This window comes from Eumetopias jubatus, unplaced genomic scaffold, assembly GCF_037043125.1.
Source record: "Eumetopias jubatus isolate StellerSeaLion01/CBP00866 unplaced genomic scaffold, mEumJub1_p1.0 scaffold_11, whole genome shotgun sequence".
Taxonomy (NCBI): domain Eukaryota; kingdom Metazoa; phylum Chordata; class Mammalia; order Carnivora; family Otariidae; genus Eumetopias; species Eumetopias jubatus.
Genome location: NW_028274817.1, coordinates 127,122,394 through 127,145,908, shown reverse-complemented (window position 1 = coordinate 127,145,908; position 23,515 = coordinate 127,122,394). Strand labels below are relative to the sequence as shown.

General features: G+C 57.5%; 1 protein-coding gene across 1 annotated transcript; it reads left to right on the top strand.

Moving 5' to 3' along the window:
- Window positions 1-1,849: 1,849 nt before the first annotated feature.
- PLCXD1 (phosphatidylinositol specific phospholipase C X domain containing 1) lies at window positions 1,850-23,326 on the top strand. The gene is made up of 9 exons (XM_088028590.1): window positions 1,850-1,973; window positions 6,371-6,507; window positions 9,982-10,110; window positions 10,813-10,968; window positions 13,528-13,711; window positions 17,667-17,950; window positions 18,467-18,583; window positions 22,211-22,534; window positions 23,276-23,326. Exons 1-9 carry the CDS (start codon window positions 1,850-1,852, stop codon window positions 23,324-23,326), a joined length of 1,506 nt encoding a protein of 501 aa, XP_087884716.1.
- The last annotated feature ends 189 nt before the right edge of the window (window positions 23,327-23,515 follow it).

The following is a 23,515-nucleotide window of genomic DNA, read 5'->3' as shown; positions in this document are numbered from 1 at the left end:
TAGACCAGGAAGACATTTTTTTCCTACACTCTTAGGTTCTGTGCTGGGACCCGCAAATTAAAATGACAAAAGACAGGAGTGCTTGACTGGCTCAGTGGGTGGAGCATGCAACTCTTGATCTCAGGGTTGAGAGTTCGAGCCCCATGTTGGGCATAGAGCTTACTTAAAAGACAAATAAAATAGGAGCGCCTGGGTGGCTCAGTCGTTAAGGGTCTGCCTTCAGCTCAGGTCATGATCCCAGCGTCCTGGGGCTAAGCCCCGCATCGGGCTCCCTGCTCCGTGGAAGCCTGCTTCTCCCTCTCCCACTCCTCCTGCTTGTATTCCCTCTCTCATTGTGTCTCTCTCTGTCAAATAAATAAAATCTTAAAAAAAAGATAAACAAAATAATAAATAAAATAAAATAAAATAAAATGATAAAAGACAGATGGACAGGAGAAAAGGTTAATTCTGTAGGTGTGCAGAAGCCTTCACAGAAGAGAAGTGGATTCAAGGAGATAGTTAGACTTATGGGCTTACCTGCCATTTCAACAAGGGGTGATACATTTGTGGAGAAGTGACAAGCCAGAGGAAGAGGGGGTTGGGGTCGTAGGGACAGTAAACTGTGAGAAGGTGAGCGTTTGGGGGAAACCAATGGGAGGTGAGTGTTACTTAGTGAGGCTTGTTATGCAGACTTCCCCAGTGAGAATATTCCTCCCTCTCCTGGTACAGGGGACGGAGCAGGGAGCAGGGACAGCTTCACAAAGGGAAATTTATGCCTGCTTTCAAGCAGACAGGAGGAGGGCAGAGAGTGTTTCTTGTTTCTGCTTTTTCTCAGTCTCCTTTAGATCAAAATAATCCTTATGGCAAAGCGGATTATTTCAGGGAGGCAGATTCTGACCCCCTACCACTCCAACAGCGGGAGGCCGTGCCAGAGGAAGGGCCACATCCAGACTAGAGGGAACTCGTCCCTCGCAGAGGGTGGGTCGGGAATGCCTGTGTGGTGGCCGACACGCTGCATGGTCACCATGGGCCCGGGTCTCCTGCCCCACGTGCTTCTGCTCAGAACCCATCCTATGACCCAGGGAGATGACACGAGGGCTGCCATGTTGGAATCTGGTGGCAGGGACACGACACAGCTCAGCCCAAGACAGGCTCCTGCAGGGAAATTAGGAGGTGTCACCTCGGGGCTCCCGGGACACGGCTCAGTCCCTGATGGTGTCCCTTTGGGTGGAGGTGGCAGGTCAGGAGGCCGGGCTGTGTTGGACGGGGGCATGTGGCTTTAGCCTCAGAGGCACCAGGGGCGAGGGCTTGCCCGCTGGTCCACGGACCACTGTGGCCACGTCTTTGGGGCTCCCTTCCCCGTGCACTTGGTGACACACGCCCACCGGTCTGCTTATTGTGAGAGTGTGCGTGGGACACATAGCTGACAGATGCTTGGAAGGCAGTGGCGCTGGCCGTAGGCTAAGGACCCATGAGACCCCCCTACCATCCCCTAGCCCCGGGCATCGCCCTGGTGCTCGTAAGGGAGTGCGCGGGCTTCGGCAGGAACCTTTCTCGGATTCCTTGCACCAGAGCCCTACCCCAACAGGGGTAGAGGGAGACAGGGGGAGGGGGTGCTCACCTGGGCCCTCAAGACGCCGGCACCCCCAGGATGGAAACCCTGTACCCGTAGACTCTGCAGGCTGGCACGTGAGCCCCTTCCCACTGTCCGGAGGTGCAGTGGGGAGATTAGCGCATGACCAAGCAGGGGGGTCCCCTGGAGGCAGGGTATGCACGGCAGCCACTGCCCCCCACCCCTGGGAAAGCAACCCCCTTGGTTGACCTCTGCAAAACTTCATTTCCTTCCTCAGCTCTCACAGGGTGACCTCCGATGGGCGGACAGGTGAGCACTTGTGGCAGCTTCCAGAGCCTGCCATGCACCACAAATACAGACTGGATGTCAGCGCTGTGCCCCCTGCTCTGGGATGTGCCCCTCCACCACCTCTCCATCCCAGGTGAGGGCCTCTCTATCCATCCTTGCTGGGGTGCTGCTGGCATGCCATGGGTCTCAGGTGTGGGGAAACTGCACGAAGCACATACATGGATACACACAATATAGGCAGACATGCGTGCACATGCAACGCATGCACACAATCAGGTACAGATGCATGCATGCTCATGCACACAATACAGGCACGCATGCACACACACATGCACACAATACAGGACACGTACACACACACAATACAGGTACAGATGCATGCATGCTCATGCACACAATACAGGGGATGTACACACACAGTACAGGTACAGATGCATGCATGCTCATGCACACAATACAGGGGACGTACACACACATACACAATACAGGTACAGATGTGTGCACGGACACACATGCATGCACACAAGCGCGCACACATAATGCATGCATACAGTACAGGCAGGCACGCACGCACACACATGCACACACGTGTACACACAATGCACACAATAAGGCACACATGCACACATGTGTACACACATGCACCACATGAGTGTTTTCCCTTTTCCGTCTCCTTTACTCTAATGCAGCCCGGCAGGCATATGCACACCCCAGGGGAGTGTGGCTTCGTGACAGCATAGGGATTCGGGGTGAAGCTCCCCTGCTAGTCTGTCCCTCCATGTAGGGAACCCGCTGTCTTCTCATGGCTGTATTCATCACTCCCCATCACCCGTGTGCTGAGTGTCCTCTGTGCTTGGAGCCTGTAGAGTCCAAAGTGGGTCTGCCCCATAAGGAGATCACACTCAACACTTTGGGGACTCTGATCCAATGACCTGGCAGCCCTGAGTCAGGCCTGCTGGGTTCCGTCTGGGCCCCTGCAACTCTGGGATCAGGCTGTGTCCCTCTTGGGCCTGAGGGGCAACAGCACAAACCCAGGTGTAGGCACTGGCCAGTGCCCCCCAAATTCATGTCCCCCTCCACCCACGAGCCTTGGAAGGGGGCATTTTGTGGAAATAGGGTCTTTGCAGATGTAAAGTGAAGGATCTGAGATGAGCTCATCCTGGATCAGGGTGGCCCTAAATCCAAGGACAAGTGTCCTTACAAGAGACGGAAGAGGAGACACGGACACAGAGGAGAAGCCACGTGAGGACGGAGGCAGAGACGGGAGGGACGCGGCCATGAGCCCAGGGTTGCCTGGAGCCCCAGGAGCTGGAAGAGGCAGGGAGGACCCTCCCCTGGAGCCTCTGGAGGGAGCTTGCCCTGCCCCGCCTGGATCTCAGCGGCCCTGCCCCGCCTGGATCTCAGTGGTCCTGCCCCGCCTGGATCTTAGACTTCCGGCCTCCAGAGCTGGGATACAATTAATTTCTGTTCTTTGAAGCCTCCCAGTTTGTGGTACTTTGTTGAAGGAGCCACAGAAAACTCATATACCCAATAGATAATGATTGCAGAAAAATGTGAACATCTAGGTAAGTTAAAAAAAAATTTAAATCCTCTATTGACATATATTTACCTGTATTTTAAAATTATATATTTTAATATATGTAGCATACGGGTCCATTTATATATGGGGATGATCCATTTTTATATCTATATATCTATATATCTATAAAGATAGATACTATAAACAGAGAACGAGATCGAACCGTACAATTTTCCATCTGCCTTTTTACTCAACATAGTATCGTCCGCATTTCCTACACGGGCAAATACGGAGCCTCGTGTTGTACTGACCGTGTGCACTCTGCTGACATTTGTATGGGAGCATATGTCACGGAGACTGTCCCGTGTGTGGCGACCATCAGTCCCCACCGTGGGCAGCTTCGCCAGGAACCTGCAGGGTGTGTGCCTTGCTCGCCCACCATCGCTCTTTCGACTGAGTCCTGGACTCTCTGAGGCTACCGTGCTGAGTCTCTCCCACTGGAGGGGCCCCTGCAGCCCCTCTCCGCCCCTGGCCTCACCAGCATGCTCAAGGAGAGATAACGTCCCTGCACATACTCCCTGGTGACCTGAGTCCCTAGGGTTTCCCCTTCCCCCCGGGGGCTGTCTTCCTGTGGGGGGGGGCATGTTTTCTGTGGGTCCCTAAGTACTCTGTGTGCAGTCGGGATGCGGTTTTCCGGTGGGCGTCCTGGGGATCAGCAGGGAGTCGTTCTGGGAAGTGAGGAGGGACACAGAGGTATGCCCGTCCCGGGGCCTCCATCCCCTCCATGCCCCTTGGATGCAGGTGGCCTCTGCAGAGGGTGTGGGCAAGTAGCTCCCTTAGACGGCAGATGTGGGGAGGGACGCAGCTGGTGTGGTCGGGGACACCTCAGCACCAGTGGGGAAGGAGCCCCTGGTCCCGAAGTCACCACCATCTGGGTGGCTGTGAGAGTGTCCTGGGGCTCCTTTAACGAAGGACCACAACCTGTGGCTCCATACCACACACAGGGGGCATCTCACAGGTCTGGGGCCCAGAAATCTCCACAGGTCTGACCTCTAAGTGCCTGTACGGCTAGCTCCTTTTTTTTTTTTTTTTTTTATTGATTGGGGCGCCTGGGTGGCTCAGTCATTAAGCGTCTGCCTTCGGGGCGCCTGGGTAGCTCAGTCGTTAAGCGTCTGCCTTCGGCTCAGGTCATGATCCCAGGGTCCTGGAATCGAGCCCCACGCCAGACTCCTGCTCTGCGGGGAGCCTGCTTCTCCCTCTCCCACTCCCCCTGCTTGTGTTCCTGCTCTCTCTATCTCTCTCTCTGTCAAATAAATAAATAAAATCTTAAAAAAAAAAAAAAGCGTCTGCCTTCGGCTCAGGTCATGATCCCAGGGTCCTGGGATCGAGTCCCGCGTCGTGCTCGCTGCTCGGCGGGAAGCCTGCTTCTCCCTCTCCCACTCCCCCTGCTTGTGTTCCCTCTCTTCACTGTGTCTCTGTCAAATAAATAAAATCTTTAAAAAAAGAAAGATGCCCAACGACTCAGCCCCCCAGGCGCCCCAGGCCAGCTCCTCTGGAGGTTCCCAGGAGAATCTGTTTCTCTGCTGTGTCCAGCTTCAAGGGGCCCCTTCCTCCACGTTGAAGCCCGCAACATGCCTTCTACCCACCTCCCTGAGTCTGACCCCGTCTCCCTCTTAAGGTCCCTCGAGGCTGGGTCAGGCCACCAGATCATCCAAGAAAATCTCCCGTCACGACACCCATAACTGACCTGCAAATTCCCTTCTGCCGCATGGGATGACACCTGCACAGGTCCCAGGGGATTTGGGGGGGGATCTTGGAGGGTCACGTTCTGCCCACCACGTGGGCATTCAGACAAGCGTGTCTTGGGGACATCTTTAGGATGTTAGCTGAGCACAGGGACATCCCACAGCATCTCATACTGTGTTATTTGTAACTTTTAAGTTTCTACGTAAAGGAAAAGTCAATTTTTTAAAAAAGTATTAATTTATTTTGGAGAGAAAAAGAGGGTCAGAGTGAGGGGAGGGACAGAGGGAGAGAGAGAGAGAGAATCCCCAAGCGGACTCTGCTGAGTGTGGAGCCCCCTGCGGGGCTCGATCCCACGACCCCAAGATCATGACCTGAGCCACATTCAAGAGTCGGACACTCAACCGACTGAGCCATGTGGGCGCCCCAAGGAAAAGTGAATTTTTCTTTATGGGGTCAGATCTGTCTGTCGTTTCGTTCATAGCTTTTGCATTGGGGATCATGCTCAGAGGGACATACCCATATGTTCCAACAGAACGGTACGGTTTCATCGTGCGTGAAAATCTGTCAACAGTCTAGGGTACACTGGACTGGACGGGACATAGGACACAGGAATCTCACCTGATTTCCACTGTTAGCCGCGTGCCGGGAGGACCCTTTTGGCCCCTGACTGGGATGCTTCTTTAGAGTACCTGAAATTGGTAGAATGGTGTCCATCTCTGAACTCAGTATTGCGATCTGTTGATGAGTGGATTCTGCAACAGCGTGAGTCTGACTGACATGGCAGGTTTATTTATGTATATGGCACGTCCATATACAACACGTGTGCATTAGCCCCTCAGAGTAAAAGTCCCCCTTTCTTACTCTTCTTTTCAGAGGTTTCTGGGAAACCTTAAAGTTTTTCGGTGTGGATGCATCTGGGGGTGCCTCGCCCAGTTCAGGAGCATGTCCCGGGTTGTGTGGGGTGAGGGTGCACTTTGCACAGGGCCGTCCCCACAGTGACCTCTAGTTTTCCCCACCAGAGACATACCTGGGGTCACGTGGCTTCTCCTCTGTGTCTGTGTCTCCTCTTCTGTCCCCATAAGGACACCTGTCATGGGATTTAGGGCCCCCCGGTCCTGATGACTCTCTATGCACTCCGCCGGCGGCGGCAGGTTCCGGGTGGTTGTGCGTTTTGGGCGACGACCCACGCCTGTTCTCCACGTGAGCTCAGAGCACGCGGTGCAGGAAGAGGCTCCCGGAAAATTGTCCCCCGCGTTTGCTTGCAGGAAGCCACGACACCATGACCTACTGCTTGAACAAGAAATCGCCCATCTCCCAGACCCAGTCCTGGCTGCTGCAGCTTCTGGGCAAGGTCCTGCCATGTGTCACCCGCCCCGTGGTGCTCAGGTGGTCCACCACCCAGGTACGGGTCAGCAGCGGGGGTGACCAGCATCATCCGGCTGGGGAGGCGCCCTGATCCCTGTGTGTCGGGGAGTGGAATGGAAAACAGACCCCAGACCAACCCAGCGGACATACACGACTGCCCCCTGCCCAGTCGTGAAGACGAGGGGCTCTGCTGTTTGGAGGCTGATGGGGCGGGAGGCCAGCGTCTTCAGCCTCCAGGTTACATTTAAGAGCCTGTCAGTCCTGGGAAAACACCCCGAGCTGTGCAACAGTCCAGACGTCTGTTTGGAGATTTACACGCCTGTGAAAAAGATGAGAGAGAACCGCAGTGACCGGGGTCTGCAGGCAATACGCAAGGAAAGGCGGGGGGGGGTGTGCAGGGAAAGGCAAGGAGGGGGTGTGTGCAGGGAAAGGAAGTGAGGGGTGTGTGCATGGAAAGGCAGGGAGGGGGTGTGTGCAGGAAAAGGCAGGGAGGGGTGTGTGCAGGGAGAGGTGTGTGCAGGGAAATGTAGGGAGGGGGTGTGTGCAGGGTTGTGCAGGGAGGAGGTGTGTGCAGGGAAAGGCAGGGAGGGGTGTGTTCAGGGAAATGCAGGGAGGGGTGTGTGCAGGGAAATGCAGGAAGGGGGTGTGTGCAGGGAAAGGCAGGGAGGGGTGTGTGCAGGGTTGTGCAGGGAGGGGGTGTGTGTAGGGAAAGGCAGAGGGGGGTGTGCAGGGAGAGGTGTGCAGGGAATGCGCAGGGAGTCTGTGGTTCTGTCCCTCAGGTGCAGGACAGCACAGAACCTGTTCTCTCTATTCGGGTTTGCTCCATCCTCCCTGCCCAGTGCTTGTCTCCCCGGAACAGCGGTCCTCACAGGATGGGGCGTGGCGTAGAGAGGAGCTGGGGTGACCTGGGGAGTCCTCACCCGGGACCGGGTGGGGTGGTGGTGCCTGGTGTGTAGAGGCGGGTCAGAGTGACCCGGGGCGTCCTCCTGGGGGGGTGGGCGTGCAGAGGAAGCTCAGGGGGACCCGGGGTCTCCTCCCGGGGGCGTGCACCTGGCTGTAGGGTTGACACCTGCACAGCCTGAGGCAGTAAGCGGGGGAGGGGTGCCAGCTGGGGCCCAGCTGGGGGCGGCAACGTGGGGGTCACCTGGGGAGCAGCCCATCTCTCACTTCAGCCTGGGGGAGGGCTCAGGAGTCTGTTTTTGGGTTGCAGGCTCTCGTGCTCTGGAGTCTCTCCCCCAGTGGAGGCCAACACCCCCCAGGGCTCTGACCTTTGTAATTGCTAGGCTCCAGGAATTTCCATCAGGACGTTAATCCTACAGGACCTGCAGGTCTGGAATGCGGAGAAACCACATTCCTGACGTGAGGTGCCTGTTGGGAGTCACCCCAGAGCCCTGTGGGAAGGGTAGGTGGGTTCATTGTGGCCCTAGAGATGCTGCGGTGCTGGGGTCCCCGGTGCTGGGGTCCCGTGGTGCTGGGGTCCTGGGGTCCCACGGTGGTGGGGTCCCCGGGTGCTGGGGTCCTGTGGTGCTGGGGTCCCGCGGTGCTGGGGTCCCGTGGTGCTGGGGTCCTGGGGTCCTGCGGTGCTGGGGCCGCATGGTGCTGGGGTCCTGGGGTCCCGCGGTGGTGGGGTCCCCGGGTGCAGGGGTCCCATGGTGCTGGGGTCCCGCGGCGCTGGGGTCCCATGGTGCTGGGGTCCTGGGGTCCCGTGGTGGTGGGGTCCCTGGGTGCTGGGGTCCCCCGGTGGTGGGGTCCCCGTGGTGCTAGGGTCCCGTGGTGCTGGGGTCCTGGGGCCCCGTGGTGCTAGGGTCCTGGGGCCCCGTGGTGCTGGGGTCCCATGGTGCTGGGGTCCTGGGGTCCCGCGGTGGTGGGGTCCTGCAGTGCTGGGGTCCTGGGGCCCCGTGGTGCTGGGACACCATTATGGTGTGTCCCATGAGGTCTATGGTGTGTGTGTGGGGTGTGTGTTGGACGCTGCTGAAAGGGCTAGATCCTTCAGGGAATCCCGTGCAGGAAATAACCAGCCACGCCTGCACACCAGTACCAGACACAGGGGTCAGTGGAACCCCATCACGGTGCGTCCCCACACTGGGAAATGGTGCATACACTGGGTCATTTTCTCCAGAATGTACAATGTCAGAAGCTGCTGAGGATTCTGGGGAAGACTGGACGGGGGAGGGGGCATAATTGAAATTAAATTTTGCAGCACACACACTGAGGGGCAAACAGGGAGGAACGCATCCTGCTGGTCAGGGACCTCTCTGCCGGGGTTGGGGGGCTGTAAGTTTGTATCCCCAGATCTCCCATCCTGCTGGTCAGGGACCTCTCTGCCCGGGTGGGGGCGCGGGGTTTGCATCCCCAGATCTGGCAGAGATAAGCCCTGGGCAGTGAGAGCGTGGGTCCATTGTCAGCCTCTCTGGATTCTGCTGTTTTCCAAATATTAAAACAATGAGCACCTATTTTACTGTCTAAAAATACAGCACAAGTGTCTGAAGGGATGTTTTAGGGGACACAATGGTCTCTTCCCTCCATCCAGAACGTCCACCAAGGGCAGCGGGACCACAAGCCTGTGCACAGCGGCCTGGGCCGACTGGGGGTCGCCGCAGGAGGGTCCGCCCGTCCCCTGGGAGTCACTGGCAGAATTCCCTTCCCCAGACTCTGGGCCTCTTGAGAACTCGGGGTCTCTGGCCAAGGCCCCACCAAGAGCACCAAGGTCCCTCCCAGGCGGTTGTGCATGGAGGCGGCCTGGGGCTGGGGTGTGGGGACCCCACGCCGTGCACATGGTGGGCCTCTACGGAGCCTCACAACCTCAGTTTCCTAATCTGTCAGCAGGGAGACTAGCAGGAGGAACGCAAGCTCCCCGCAAGAGGACCCAGGGTGTAAAAAGTATTTCCATGGAAATTCATGCTTTTTCCATTATGACGTTGTGTGGAAGGGGACAGCCTTTTCTTCCCTTGACCCTCTGTGACCTTTCTTCCTGGTGCTGTTAGTGGGGTGGGGACGGTGCCCACTGTAGCTGACCCCCCCCCACGGTGCCTCCTGCCCCCTGAGGGTCCAGGTGGGGCTTCCTGGAGCCTGGCCCAGTGCTGTTGAGACCCAGACAGGGTTCCTTCCTGGTGACTGCCTGGGAAGTGGGGGAAGCAGGACCCTGTGTGGCTCTCCGTGGCCAGTGTCATGGCCGAGGGGGCATTTCCTGCAGGACGGGGCCTCCCCAGCCTCCCTGTGTGGCTCTCGGTGGCCAGTGTCAGGGCCCAGGGGGCATTTCCTGCAGGACGGGGCCTCCCCAGCCTCCCTCTGCGGCTCTCCGTGGCCAGCGTCTCCAGGAAAGCGTGTTCTCAAACGCTCGGCTCACGTGGCTTCCCGAGCCCCAGCGGGAACCAATACCTACTGGTTGCACATCAAACAATGTGGCCCCCAGCTTGGCAGCTCCAGCCCAACTCCAAGCCCGGGATGGTGGCAGTGCACCGAGGTGGGGGCCGCGCGGTGCCCCGCAGGGACGCCTGACCTCTGTCCGCAGGTGCTGGACGTCACCAAGCAGCTGGATGCGGGGGTGCGGTACCTGGACCTGCGGATCGCACACATGCTTGTCGGCACTGAGAAGAATCTACACTTTGTGCACATGGTATACACCACTGCGCTGGTGGAGGTACGGGGGCACAGGGGGTGCATGGCTCAGCGGGGAGGCCTCCACCCACATGCACTGCACACAGGAGAAGGCCGGCCTTCAGAACTCGTGACCAGAGTGCATTTCTGAGCTTGCACCCTGACCCCTGACTCCTCTAGTGTCTCCTGGAGTTTGCAAAAGGGGCGCCTTGTCTTCCCGCCTTTGGTTGGGGTGTCTTCAGTCTCCCCAGCCGCTACATGACGGCTTCCAAAGTGTGAATGTGACACATCACCGTCATGCTTCACACCTGCTCTGGGCACCCTGCCCCCCCCCCCCCCAGCCCTCCAGGGTGTGTGTGTGGCCAAGAAGACACCATCCCCGGGATCTCACTCCACATGCCACTGGCTGGCCTTGGTGTGCTCCCTGGCACTTCAGACTTCACACCTCGGCACCCGCGGTGCCCTCTGGAGTGAGCATGCACACACGCGGTCACACACACGCATGTACAAGCACATCCAGGCATGTGCTTCTGCCCCCTGAGCAATGGCTGACAGCCTAGCTGTTGCTTTGGCGAGGCTGCGTTTGAGATGGCTGCCGCCTGCTGCATGTATCTGTTTGTGCGGGACCTGGCCCGTTTGTCCAGTGAGTGTTGTTTGGAAAAGCCCCTTCAACCTGCGGGAGCGTCCCCCACCTTCCTGGCCTCTCTGGGGACTGTCTGCAGGAGCTCCTCTCTCCCCTGCGCAGGACACGCTCACGGAGATCTCAGAGTGGCTGGAGAACCACCCCCGGGAGGTTGTCATCCTGGCGTGCAGGAACTTTGAGGGCATGACGGAGGACCTGCATGAGTACCTGGTTGCCTGCATCCGGAACATCTTTGGGGACATGCTGTGTCCCCGAGGGGTGAGAAGGGCCCCTTTGGCAGGGCTGGTGGGGCAGGATGTGGATGGTAGACTTACCTGCTGCTTGGTTCTGGTGCATGATTCTGACAGAATCCTGGTGCTGGGTGAGGCTACTCGTGTGGTCCTCTTGATGCCCCGAAAGCAGAGAGACCCCGCAAGTGCAGCCTGGTGCGGCACATGCGCTGCCCGGACAGAGGAGGGCTGCTTCTCTAGCACCTTGGGTCACACTTAGTGCCTGTTTAGAAATTGCCACCATGTTTCGATACCCTGAGCATTCTCTGGGTGTGCCCCAGGGCCACTGTCACACAGTCCACCATGGGGCAGCCTCAGAACTACAGAGATGTATTCTCTCCCAGTCCTAGAGGCTGGAGGTCTGAGATCTAGGCAGGGCTGAGGCTGGGAGTGTGAGATCCAGGCGGGGCTGAGGCTGGGAGTCTGAGATCCAGGCAGGCCTGTGGCTAGGAGTGTGAGATCCAGGTAGGGCTGAGGCTGGGAGTGTGAGATCCAGGCAGGGCTGAGGCTGTCAGTCCGAGATCCAGGTAGGACCAAACCTGGGAATGTGAGATCCAGGCAGGGCTGAGGCTGGGAGTGTGAGATCCAGGCAGGGCTGATGCTGGGAGTGTGAGATCCAGGCGGGGCTGAGGCTGGGAGTGTGAGATCCAGGCGGGGCTGAGGCTGGGAGTGTGAGATCCAGGCAGGGCTGAGGCTGGGAGTGTGAGATCCAGGCGGGGCTGAGGCTGGGAGTGTGAGATCCAGGTAGGACCAAACCTGGGAATGTGAGATCCAGGCAGGGCTGAGGCTGGGAGTGTGAGATCCAGGCAGGGCTGAGGCTGTCAGTCCGACGCAGGTGGGGCCGAGGCGGGTCCTTCCTGAGGCAGATCCTGTCTTCTCCCCGTGTCCTCATGTGGCCATCCCTCTGTGGGTGTCTGTGTTCTCATCCCCTCTTTTTATAAGGACCCCAGTCCTATGGGATCGGAGCCCACCCTTGTGACCTCATTTTACCTACATTATCTCTTTAAAGACCCCACCTCCAAATAGTCATGTTATGGGGTATTAGGGTGAGGACTTCAATGTGTGATTTTCGAGGGGACACAGTTGAGCTCACAACACAACCTGTGCTTTATTATCGTCTTTTTTTTCTAAAGGTTTTATTTATTTATTTGAGAAAGAAGGAACACAAGCAGGGGGAGCAGCAGAGGGAGAGGGAGAAGCAAACACCCCACCGAGCAGGGAGCCTGACCCGGAGCTCAATCCCAGGACCCCGGGATCATGACCTGAGCTGTAGGCAGACGCTTCACCGACTGAGCCACCCAGCCGTCCTTGTGCTTTATTATCTAGATAATTTTTTCCATTGGCCGGTGGGGAAAGAGGCCTCCCTTAGTCTCCAGGAACCTGAGACATTAACTCCATGTCCATTTTGGGTCCATTTTACATCACTTTGTCTGGCGTTTGTCCAATTACGTCGTAAGCCAGGAGAAAGCACTGTGGTCCCTCATGGTTTGGGGCCAAAACACAGACCACGGGGCTGCTGTGAACCAGGGCGCCCAGGTGCTCAGGGATCCTGGGGTGATGGTGGCGGGAGCGGTTGCCCTGGGGATACACTGCCAGTCTGAGTCTCCCATGGGGACGTCAGAGGAGAGACAGGAGAGGGTGGGAGGTTGGATGTTCAGCCTCAGGGGACAAAAGCACAGGTCCTTCAACAGGGTGTAATGTAGTAAAAGGTGACCTTCTGGGGCACCTGGGCGGCTCAGTCGTTAAGCGTCTGCCTTCGGCTCAGGTCATGATTCCAGGGTCCTGGGATCGAGTCCCGCATCGGGCTCCCTGCTCAGCGGGGAGCCTGCTTCTCCCTCTCCCTCTGCCCCTCCCCCTGCTCGTGCTCTCTCTCTTTCTCTCTCTCAAATAAATAAAACTTTAAAAAGGTGACCTTCCTTGTGCCCATCACTATTCGAGTTGTCTCAGCGAGTCAGTGTGGGCTCAGGGTGCTGAGAATAAAACTAGTACCCTGTTCCCCTAAGAACCCAGAGGCCACAGTGCAGTTCTGGATGCAGCCCTGCCCTCTGTCATATTCCCTCTATAGACACCCCCTATAACACTACATCACTGCATCTCTCAGATACCCCTATTCACCACCACCACTGTCTCTCAGACACCCCGATCCTCCACCACCTGTGTCTCTCAGACACCCCGATTCTCCACCATCACCGTCTCTCAGACACCCCGATCCTCCACCATCACCATCTCAGACACCCTGATTCTCCATCATCTGTGTCTGTCAGACACCCCGATCCTCCACCACCTGTGTCTGTCAGACACCCCGATCCTCCACCATCACCATCTCAGACACCCTGATCCTCCACCACTACTATCTGTCTCAGACACCCCAGTCCTCTACCATCACTGTGTTTCTCAGACACCCCAATCCTCCACCATCACCGTCTCTCAGACACCCTGATCCTCCACCATCTGTGTGTCTCAGACACCCCGATCCTCCACCGCCACTGTCTCTCTCAGACACCCCCATAGTCCTCTGTCAGTCACCGCCATCCCCCTCCCGCTCCAGGAGTTGCCGACACTGAACGAGTTGTGGTCACGCGGGCAACAGGTCATTCTGTCCTACGAGGAGGAAAGCGTTGTGAGCCGGCATGGGGAGCTGTGGCCTGGGATCCCCTACTGGTGGGGGGACCAGGTGAAAGCCCAGGAGCTCATCCAGTACCTGGAGCGCATGAAGGGCTGCGGCCGCCCAGGTGAGCAAGGCCTGTCCATATAGGTGATGCCACCCTGCAGCCAGGTCCCACGCATGCTGTCACTCACAGGTCTGCTTCCGGCTTTCAGGAAAGAACTTTAGAAGTCGTTTATCTTGTGTCTGTGTGCATAACATGTATAAACATGCACATGGGTGTGCACACACGTGTGTGTGCCTATATGCACATGGGTGTACACAAGTTTACAACACGTATAAACACGTGTATGGGTGTGCAAACACGTGTGTACACGTGCACACACGCATGTAGCTAAGAGCATAACGTGTACAAACATGCGTATGGGTGTGCAAACCTGTGTACGTGTGCATATATGCCCATGTAGATAGGTGCATATACACATAGAGTTGTACGCACACATATCCACGTGACATCTGTGTGTGGACCTACGTGTACACACACGTGGCATCGATTCCGAGGTGCGTGTAGTTGAGTACACACCCTGCCCCAGGCTCTGCTCTGCAGGGGTGGTTGTGCCATCCTGCACAGGAGTGTGAGCTACGTGTTGTGTGCAGCGTGCTCCCACAGACGCACTGTGCACGGTTTACTGCAGAAGAGCTGAAACAGTTGCTGGCGGCCACTGAATGTCTGTGTAGCTGGCACTTGCTAAGCACGGGCTTGTTGACCGTCTGGCCGCCCTGTGCAGTGGGGATGTGGTTGTTTTCGTTTAGGGGTGAGGAGTGAGTAATGCCCACTACCCGGTGCTGCACATTGTCTCTCTCTGCGTCCACCTCTGTCCGTCCATCTCTGTGACTGCGTCCCTGTCCCTCTTTCTCTGTCAAGTTTCACGTCTTACTTTGGTTTGGGGCTTCCTTCGTACAATGGCTGTGTGGAATCCACCTCACAGAGGTGACAGGGCTTATCTGCGTGGACCCCTCCTGGGCTGCTGGCTTGGCACGCCGGCCGTGCCACTGGGCATTCATCCCATGCACACTCGGTCCACCATGCCCTGTCGGGCAGCTGGCCCAAGGGCTTGCCTTGTCTCCAGCTCAGAGAGGGCCAGTGTGGGACTCACATGCTCACGTGGACCCCTTCTAGTGGGAATGCTCACAGTCCCACGTATTTCCATTGGGACCCCCGTGGTCTGAGGGCTTTGTGGTACTTCTCCTGGCAAATGTGCTGCAGATAACCCCCAGTTTACTGCTGTGGCAGGGGCATCTTGGCTTTGTGGCACCCACTGGCTTCAAGAAAGTGACCTTTTCTTGATTGTGGAGTCCATGGCTTTACTGTTTCCTGTCCGTGGTCAAGGGTATGTGGTTGTGCCAGGAGACACTTTGGGCCTCCAGGCCCTGTTGTTCTGTGTCATGCTGTGCATCAGTAGCTGGTGATGCAGCGTGGTCGTGTGTCCCACTTGGCACGGCCGGTAGAGGTTCCCTGAGTCAACACCATCGATGACCATGTTTGAAACTGACAGAGCCGTCACTGCACAGAGACTCGAGGAGGCGGTAAGTGTGCCAAGCTTTGCCACGTGCTTCTGGCAGCCGGTTCCGTGTGCTTTTCCACGGAAGGCAGCTGGGTTTTCAGCCTGGATGCTGCACTGACCTCCGGCTTCTTTGTGGGTTCCGTGGTCTGTTGTTACAGACTCCTGCATGGGGCGCAGCTGTGGTGCATGCTGTGGAGCATGTCCGTGTGGTTGAAACAGCACAGGGGTGCAATTGGTGGGGTGCAGTTCTAGCTCCAAACCTGGCTGAGCCTGGGCTCCCACTTTGTGGTAGGCCCACGGTGTTTGTTTGAAAACTGCTCCGGGTGGAAACAACCCGGCGTTCGTGGTCGATGCACAAATACACTGAAGGCCCATCTGCACAACAGAATATGGTCTGTCCATGGAGAGGACACACGGTGCAGTGTGGATGGACCATGGACACGTGGTGCTCAGTAAGAGAAGCAGACACCACGGCCACATCGGGTGTGTGGGGGGCAGAAACAATGAGACCTCATGGGGATGGGGCCTCCTTTGGGGGGGGGATGAGAATGTTCTGGAACCAGAGGTGGTGGTTGCCCAACCACGTGAATGTGCCACACGCTGCTGAATCATTCTGTTTCCAGCATGTGAATTTCACCTCCATGTTTAAGAAAAGTAGCCAGTGGGGGGCAGCAGGGTGGAGGGTGTCATGTGCAACTGCTGCTGAGAACCCCAGTTGTCTTTTCCTCTGGGGATGGGAAGCTACGCTGGAGGAAGCCTCCCCACACAGATGTGAGTGGGTTCCCCTCGCTTGAGGCCCTCTGTGGACCTCCCATGCTTCTGGTGCTCATGTGGCTCCAAGCATGTATGTGGCTCCATCTGCCCCTGTGGCTCCAGCACGTATGTGGCTCCAACTTTCACATGGCTCTGAGGGCTCGCATGGCTCCAAGGACTCACGTGGCACCAGCACTCGTGTGACTCTGGGCATTCGCGTGGCTCCAAGCACACATGTTGCTCGAATTCTCAGGCCTCTGCATGCTCACAAAGCAGCGTTCCCGAAGCCATGAGCATTGTGTCCTAAGGGAAGGGCATAAGGCCCGGCCCCGAGACCACCTGAGGCCACCGGAGGAGCAAGTTGTTGGTGGTGTAGTATCTCGCTCTCTTGTGTTTCTCTGGTTGATGAGCTTGGATTCTGGGCGTTAGAGGGAAGACTGCTTGCAGAAACACCCACCTTCTGTGACCGTTGCTGTTTTGTTGTGGGTCAGGTTAGCAAGCCAGTGCCGGGTGCTCAGAACGTCGCCTGCCGGCTTCCTAACACAGGCTGCCAAGCACCGCCCCCCCACCCCGAGATTCTGCATCAGCAGATCTGTGACGTGGCCAGGCGCCTACCTTTCCGAGGATTCTGGACGCCCCGCCAGAAATCCACTGGCCGACACGTGCTATGTATCGGTCTCCATTTGCTGCTGTGACAAATAGCACACACCCTGCAGCCAAAAACAGCACACATGTATTTTCTTACGGATCGGAGGGTGGAAGTTCCAAGATGGGTGTCTCAGAACTAACATCATGGTGTCGGCAAGGCTGGTGCCTTCTGTAGGCTCCGGCGCAGAAGTGGGTTTCCTTCCATTCCCAGCTTCTGGAGGTGCCACGTCTTGTGGCCCCCATCTTTGTTCCTCCTGATTCCACTGTCAACACTGTATGTTCCTCATCTGTGCTCAAATCTGCCTCCTGCCTCCCTCTTCTTATGGACCCGTGTGATGACAGAGGCCACGGGGGCACCAGCACTACTTCTACCTCAACACCCTTAGCTTGATCAATCCACAAAGTCACTGTTGCCATGTAGGGTTACATATTCATAACTCCCCGAGATCAGGACGTGGACATCTCTGCAGATATTATTCTGTCCACCACGTGGGGGTTGGGACGTGGACGTCTCTGGGGACGTGATTCTTTTTTTTTTTTTTAAAGATTTATTTATTTATTTGAGAGAGAGAGGATGAGAGAGATAGAGAGCACGAGAGGGAAGAGGGTCAGAGGGAGAAGCAGACTCCCCGCCGAGCAGGGAGCCCGATGCGGGACTCCAGGATCATGACCTGAGCCGAAGGCAGTCGCTTAACCAACTGAGCCACCCAGGTGCCCTGGGAACGTGATTCTGTCCACCACGTCAAGGTTGGGACATGGACATGTCTAGGGACGTGATTCCATCCACCACGTGGCAGTTGGGATATGGATGTCTCTGGGGATGTTGTTCCATCCACCATGTGGGGGTCGGGATGTGGACGTCTCTGGGGATGTTATTCCATCCACCACATCAGGGTCAGGACGTGGAGGTCTCTGGGGACGTGATTCCGCCCACTCTCGGGTGACAGGAGCACGGCACTGACATTGACACGTATGTTCCCTCTGCCGTTGGAACTGTCATCTGCATGGAGACCTGAAACTCTGGTGATGAGAAGTGGGAGGAGAAGGGGGTGGGCTGGCGGAGCGTGAGGCGGGTTGTCTGCTGCCCTGGGTACCTCTCTCTCCTTCCTGTTTCAGGCGGGCTGTTTGTGGCGGGCATCAACCTGACAGAGAACCTGGCGTATGTCCTCGGGCACCCGTCCCAGTCCCTCAGGAAGATGACCCTCCCGAACCTGCCGTACCTGAGCGCATGGGTCCGGGAGCAGTGCCCTGGGCCGGGCGCACGGTGCACCAACATCATCGCGGGCGACTTCATCGGTGCGGACACGTTTGTGGGCGACGTCATAAGACTCAACGAGAAGCTGCTGAGATGCTCCCATGTCCCTTCTGCAGCTCACGTGGAGTGCGGGCGGGAAGAGTGGGTCCGGGGCGGGGTCCCTGCCTCCCCCTGACGTCAGGGCAGCCCTGTTGGTGGCACCTGGCCTCACAGTTCTTCTGCGTCGCTGGGGTGGATCACAGAACACGCTGATGATCAATGGTGGTATGTGCTTGCATCCTGAGAGGAAGAATGACCCGAAACCTGGGCTCTGCTCCTGTAGGTTCAGCCCCGGCTGTGCTGTGGTTGCCGTGGGTCGTCCCTTCCCCTGGGGCCTTGAGGGCAGCAGGATGACATCCCGACAGCTTCCTGGAGCCACGTGAAGCCCATCATATCGTGTCGGTTGGGTAGGACTGGGTGTACCGGAACCCCACTGAGAAAACCACGAAAACGGGGAAAACCTACTTCTAATTCTGACGGCATCACGGCCTGTGTGTTTTCCCTGAGGACCGTGGGCCCCATGGGGCTGGTTTCACTTTGGCTTCTCTGACGGTAACATAAGGACCGTTAGGGGCTGTTTGATGGCGAGTGGTGTTGCACACATGCTCCCTCCCACTTCCAGAGGCCTCGTGTAGTGCTCTCTTCGAGGAAGTGTGGGGACACGGGTGTGACGGGCAGCTCCATGCCCACGCCGGGGGCTGCCGTGGCATCCCCGTCCTCACACCCATCCCCTGGAGTGGCAAGTCTGTGTTCCTCCCACCCCCTTCCTCTGCTTGGCACGTCAGCCCCGCTGGGAGGCTGCCTTCAAGCATCTCCAAAATGAAGCCGATGGTCTGTGGTGTTGGCCGCCTGTCACTGTTCCCTTCTCCCAAGGCCACACTGGGCGTTTCTCACTTTTCCCATCTCGTCATTCCACGGTTTCTTAGAGTCCGTCCATCTGTGTCGATCTACCACCCATTTCTCACAGCGCCAAAGACGTTAACCGTATTTTCTTCTTTTCTGTGTCCTCATGCTCTGGCGTTTGGGGACCAGAATGGTGAACGGTGAGACCGCCCCTGTCAGGGCTAGCTGATTCCCACAGACAGAAACGACGTACTTGGGAGCATGTGTCTTCTGTGGAAATGCAGCGCCCCGTCCTCCAATGCTCACACGCCACACGGATGCGGGTGCGCTCCAGAGCTCACAGGCTGAACCGATTCTCGTGCTCCTTGGACACAGGGCGGGATTGGTTCCAGCAAGATCGCAATAAAGCGAGTCAAATGAGTTTTTTGGTTTCCCAGGGCACATGGCCGTTATGTTTACACTATCGTCTATTAAGCGTGCAATTGTATGGCACCTAAAGTGTGTACGTGCCTTAATTAAAATGTGTTATTGCTTAAAAATGCTAACCGTCTGAGTTGTCAGGGAGTCGTAACCACTGGCCACAGACAACCACAACAAACAGACTCATAAGGAAAAGCTGCAACCGGAATGGGATGCAGAGACATGAAGTGAGCGGACACTGTTGGAAGAATGGCACCCGCGGCCTCCGCCAGCCTTCCATTGGTCAGACACACGGTATCTGGGAAGCGCCGAGAGGCGAGCTGCGCCTGATTTCCAGCTACCCCAGTCTTCCGGGGCGGGGGCCTGTCACCCAGAGCCCGCCACCACTACTCACTCTGGACAGCTGTCCCGAGTGCTCTCTCCCACCTTGCCTTTCCCATGGAAACCCTCACGCCCCAAAATGGGTTTTCCCCGTGGCCTCAGGGGGCACTCGCCCCTGTCTTGGGAGACAGGAGTCATTAAATTCTTCTTTCGGTGGTTGGCCTCAGCCACCCCCGTGGGTCAAAAGCCCGGGGGCCCGGATGAGACACCCCCCACCATGGGCGGCCAGGCATCGTGTTAGAGGCCTTGGCTCTGCTTCCCGGTACCCAGGGTTCCAACTTCATGACCCCAAAGGTCACAGAGGTCGCTCCTTTTGCATATGAGGGTTATGGAGCTGCTGGTTTCCAATGCTCGGCCAAAGGGGAATCCCAGTTGTACTATCTTATTTTTCTTCCCACGTTGACATGGGATCCAGGAGTTCCTGTGTATCTCGTGTTCTGGAATATTCCTCCTACGATGGAACAGCACTAGACATTAGGTCTTCTTAGGACATAGTCTTGAAAATGATACTGTAACACAAGGACCACCGTCTCTATGTCTGATCCACGAGTACCTTGTCTTTGCGTCAGGAACGGTCCACGCGATCATTTAATCCCAGAGGACGATCGACAAAGTCGGACGTGTTTGTGCCTTTTTGTTTTCATCATTCAAGCGACCAAAACATCTGGGCAATGCATGGGAGGGTCTGTACAAGCGTGATGTTCAGCGAGCACGTTCTGCAGGTCACAGAGAGCTTTGTTCAAAAATCGTGCTGGGCCACAGCTTATTGCTTTGGAAATTAAAACAGTGGATGAGGGCGCCTGGGTGGCTCGGTCGTTAAGCGACTACCTTCGGCTCAGGTCATGATCTCAGGGTCCTGGGATCGAGCCCCACATCGGGCTCCCTGCTCGGCGGGAAGCCTGCGTCTCCCTCTGCCACTCCCCCTGCTTGTGTTCCCTCTCTCGCCGTGTCTCTCTCTGTCAAATAAAAAAATATATATATATTAAAAAAAACAAACAGAAACAGTGGATGAAAATTTTTTTTAACATTTTATTTATTTGAGAGAGAGCGAGAGCGTGAGCACGAATGGGGGGCAGAGGCAGAGGGAGAAGCAGACTCCCCGCTAAGCAGGAAAACGGACGTGGGGCTCGATCCCAGGACCCTGAGATCACGACCTGAACCGAAGGCAGATGCTTCACAGACTGAGCCACCCAGGCGCCCCTGGATGCAACTTTTGAGTGCTGTGGTATTTTAAGTTCCTCAGTGTGGACATGAAGGAAAGATTCCACACTAGATTTTACCTTTTTTTTTAATTAAAAAAAAACTTTTTTAAAGATTTTATTTATTTTTGACAGAGAGAGAGAGAGAGAGAGAGCGCTCAAGCGGGGGGAGTGGGAGAGGGAGAAGCAGGCTTCCCGCGGAGCAGGGAGCCCAATGCAGGGCTCGATCCCAGGACCCTGGGACCATGACCTGAGCCGAAGGCAGACGCTTAATGACTGAGCCACCCAGGCGCCCTGAAGATTTTACTTTTAAGTCAACTCTATAGCCAATGTGAGGCTCAAACCTACAACCCCGAGGTCCACAGACTGGACCAGCCAGGCGTCCCCCTGGCCCTGTGTAGTTAATTTTAAGGATGAGACTTGTATCTGAGGGGTGAGCTCTCTCAGGGATCTGCCTGGCGGACGACAACGTTGTGGCTGAAGGTGTGGACGGTCAGCCCACAGAGGAGGAAGCGGCGTGGTTCAGCTCTTCACAGCGCCCGGCAGGGTGCGTGGTCGGCTGGGTGAACGACCATCTCGTGATGGTGGCTCTGGGTCAAGCCTGTATTTGGTCCTTCCTCCTTCCCACATCAGATCTGTGGTGGGCGCACTGAGGGGGTTTGGGTGGGTCCCCTTCCTCCAGCGACTGCCTCCCTCCCAGTACGTGGCTTTGTTCTCAGGCCCTGGCTCCTCTGGACACGGTGGGCCCCGGAGTTGGGAGGGGAGAAGCCCATCTGCAGACAGAGGGGGTCTTGGGGAAGCCTGGGTGCTGGCGGGGGGAGCGGGGTGGGGGGCGGTCTTGTACCTGTTCTCCCCAGTGAGAAGCTCGAAACCCTCTCTGTGTGGCCCCCAAAACCTGTGGCCCTCCCTCCCAGGCCCCAGAAGGCCCCTGAATCTCCCTCCCAGGCCCCCCGAGGCCCCCAACCCTCTGTTGCAGGCCCCCTGGAGCCCCCAGCCACCTCTTCAGCAAGACCCCACTTTGCTAAGCATCCACAGCGGATGTCAGGACCCTGCAGTCTCCAGGCCTTGGGGTGGGGCCTTCGGGACGGGGTAGGGATACCAGGCGGTGGGGGGGGGGGTGCCAGAAGGAGAGTGAGGGACCAGAGGCCTGACCCACGCCCACCCCTTCCTTGTGTCTCTTGCACAGGGAGGAATTGGGGTGGAGCGGTCAGAGCCCGGAGAGGGGGTCTGGGGAGATGTGTGTGCCCCTGGCGTAGGGACCGGGCAGAGCATGGCCTCGGGGGCTCAGGGCAGCGTGGGGCACGCACCCAGGGGCATGTGGACTGGGCTGGGCCTCGGGGGTTGGGGCGGCCTATGCAGGATGCTTCCCGGCCCCCTGGGGTCTGTTCGGAGACCCCGTAGGAGCAAATCCCCCAGGGCCGAGCTGAGTGAAGCAGAAAGCCTGGCGGGTCTCCTGGACTGATCAGCCTTCTCAGAGGCAGCAGGTGTCCTGACGCTCCAGCCACGCCTGGGCCATCCTGCAGCCCGCCCCGGCCACTGGGCCGACCGGGACAGTGCTGCAGGACTTCACGCCTGCCCCAGCCATTGAGAAGGCCAGACAGTTCTGCGAGGGGCCTCACACTCCCCAGTCCACTAAGCCGGCCCGGACGGTGCTGGGGGACCTTGCGCCCCCATCCGCTCAGCCGGCCCGGACGGGGCTGCGGGACCTCGTGCCCCCCATCCACTCAGCCGGCCCGGAGGGGGCTGGGGGACCTCACACCATCCCCGTCCACTGTGTGGGCCCGACAGCACAGGGGACCTCGTATCAGCTCCACACTCAGCCCTCGGGGCTCCTGTGGGAGGAGTGGGTGAGGCCATCCCAGCAGACAGCCGGCTCGCGGGGTGCTGTCATCCAGTCCTGTCCGATACCCCAGGACCCCGCTCGTGAGGGTGCTGGGGCCGTTGGAACAGATGATCACACGTGGGGGCCTCAGAGCGCAGATATTTATTCTCAAAACGGTTCTGGAAGCCAGGGCGCTGACATGGGTCTCCCTGGGCCAACGTCGGGGGCTGGGTCCTTCTGGAGAGAACCCGGCTTCCGCGCTCCCTGCCTGCCTCAATCCCGGCTCCTCCTCATTCTTCCACACCAGCACCGCGGGGACCTCAGTTTCCCCAACTCAGCCTCTGCTCTGTCCTCACGTCTCAGGACTCGAGTAAGGAGAAGGTTCTCCCGTCTTCAGGAAAGACACACCCCCCTGCATGCCCCGAGGCAGGCTACGGGTTTTTGTTTTTTTTTATTTTGAATCCCTGAATGCTGAAATCTGGAATCACTCACAAAACACTGCTGTAAGGGTGACCACACATCAAAAGGGGAAAATGAAGTAAAACACTTTCCAGGGCGGCAACAGAGAGGCCTCTCACGTCAGCGTTCCCTCCAGAAAACGGGCAACGACAGCACGCTCAGACGTGTACTAATGTCTTTAAAAGTGGAGGGACCGGTGTCCAGTTCTGCGCCCCAGGGTGTGTGTCCTGGGACCTGTGATGAAGACAGCCCAGGTCCGTGACAGGCCGTGGGAAAGGCGAGGTCCCTCCTGTCTCTCCCACGTCAGAGCCGGCTGGCTGTGAGCGCAGACCATCCTGGCTTTGTGCTGAATCAATGACACACCGTGTTTTCTCCTCGACCCGTGCAGAGAGGCTTCTGGGTGGCCGGGAGACTGTCACAATGTCCAGGACGCTCCGTGGGGAGCAGCGAGGCCTCGCAGCTGTGAGTCTGTGACACACACCAGATGCGGAAACCCCAACTGGCCCCGTCACGGCCACCACAGGCAGGACCTCCTGCAGGGCAGCCC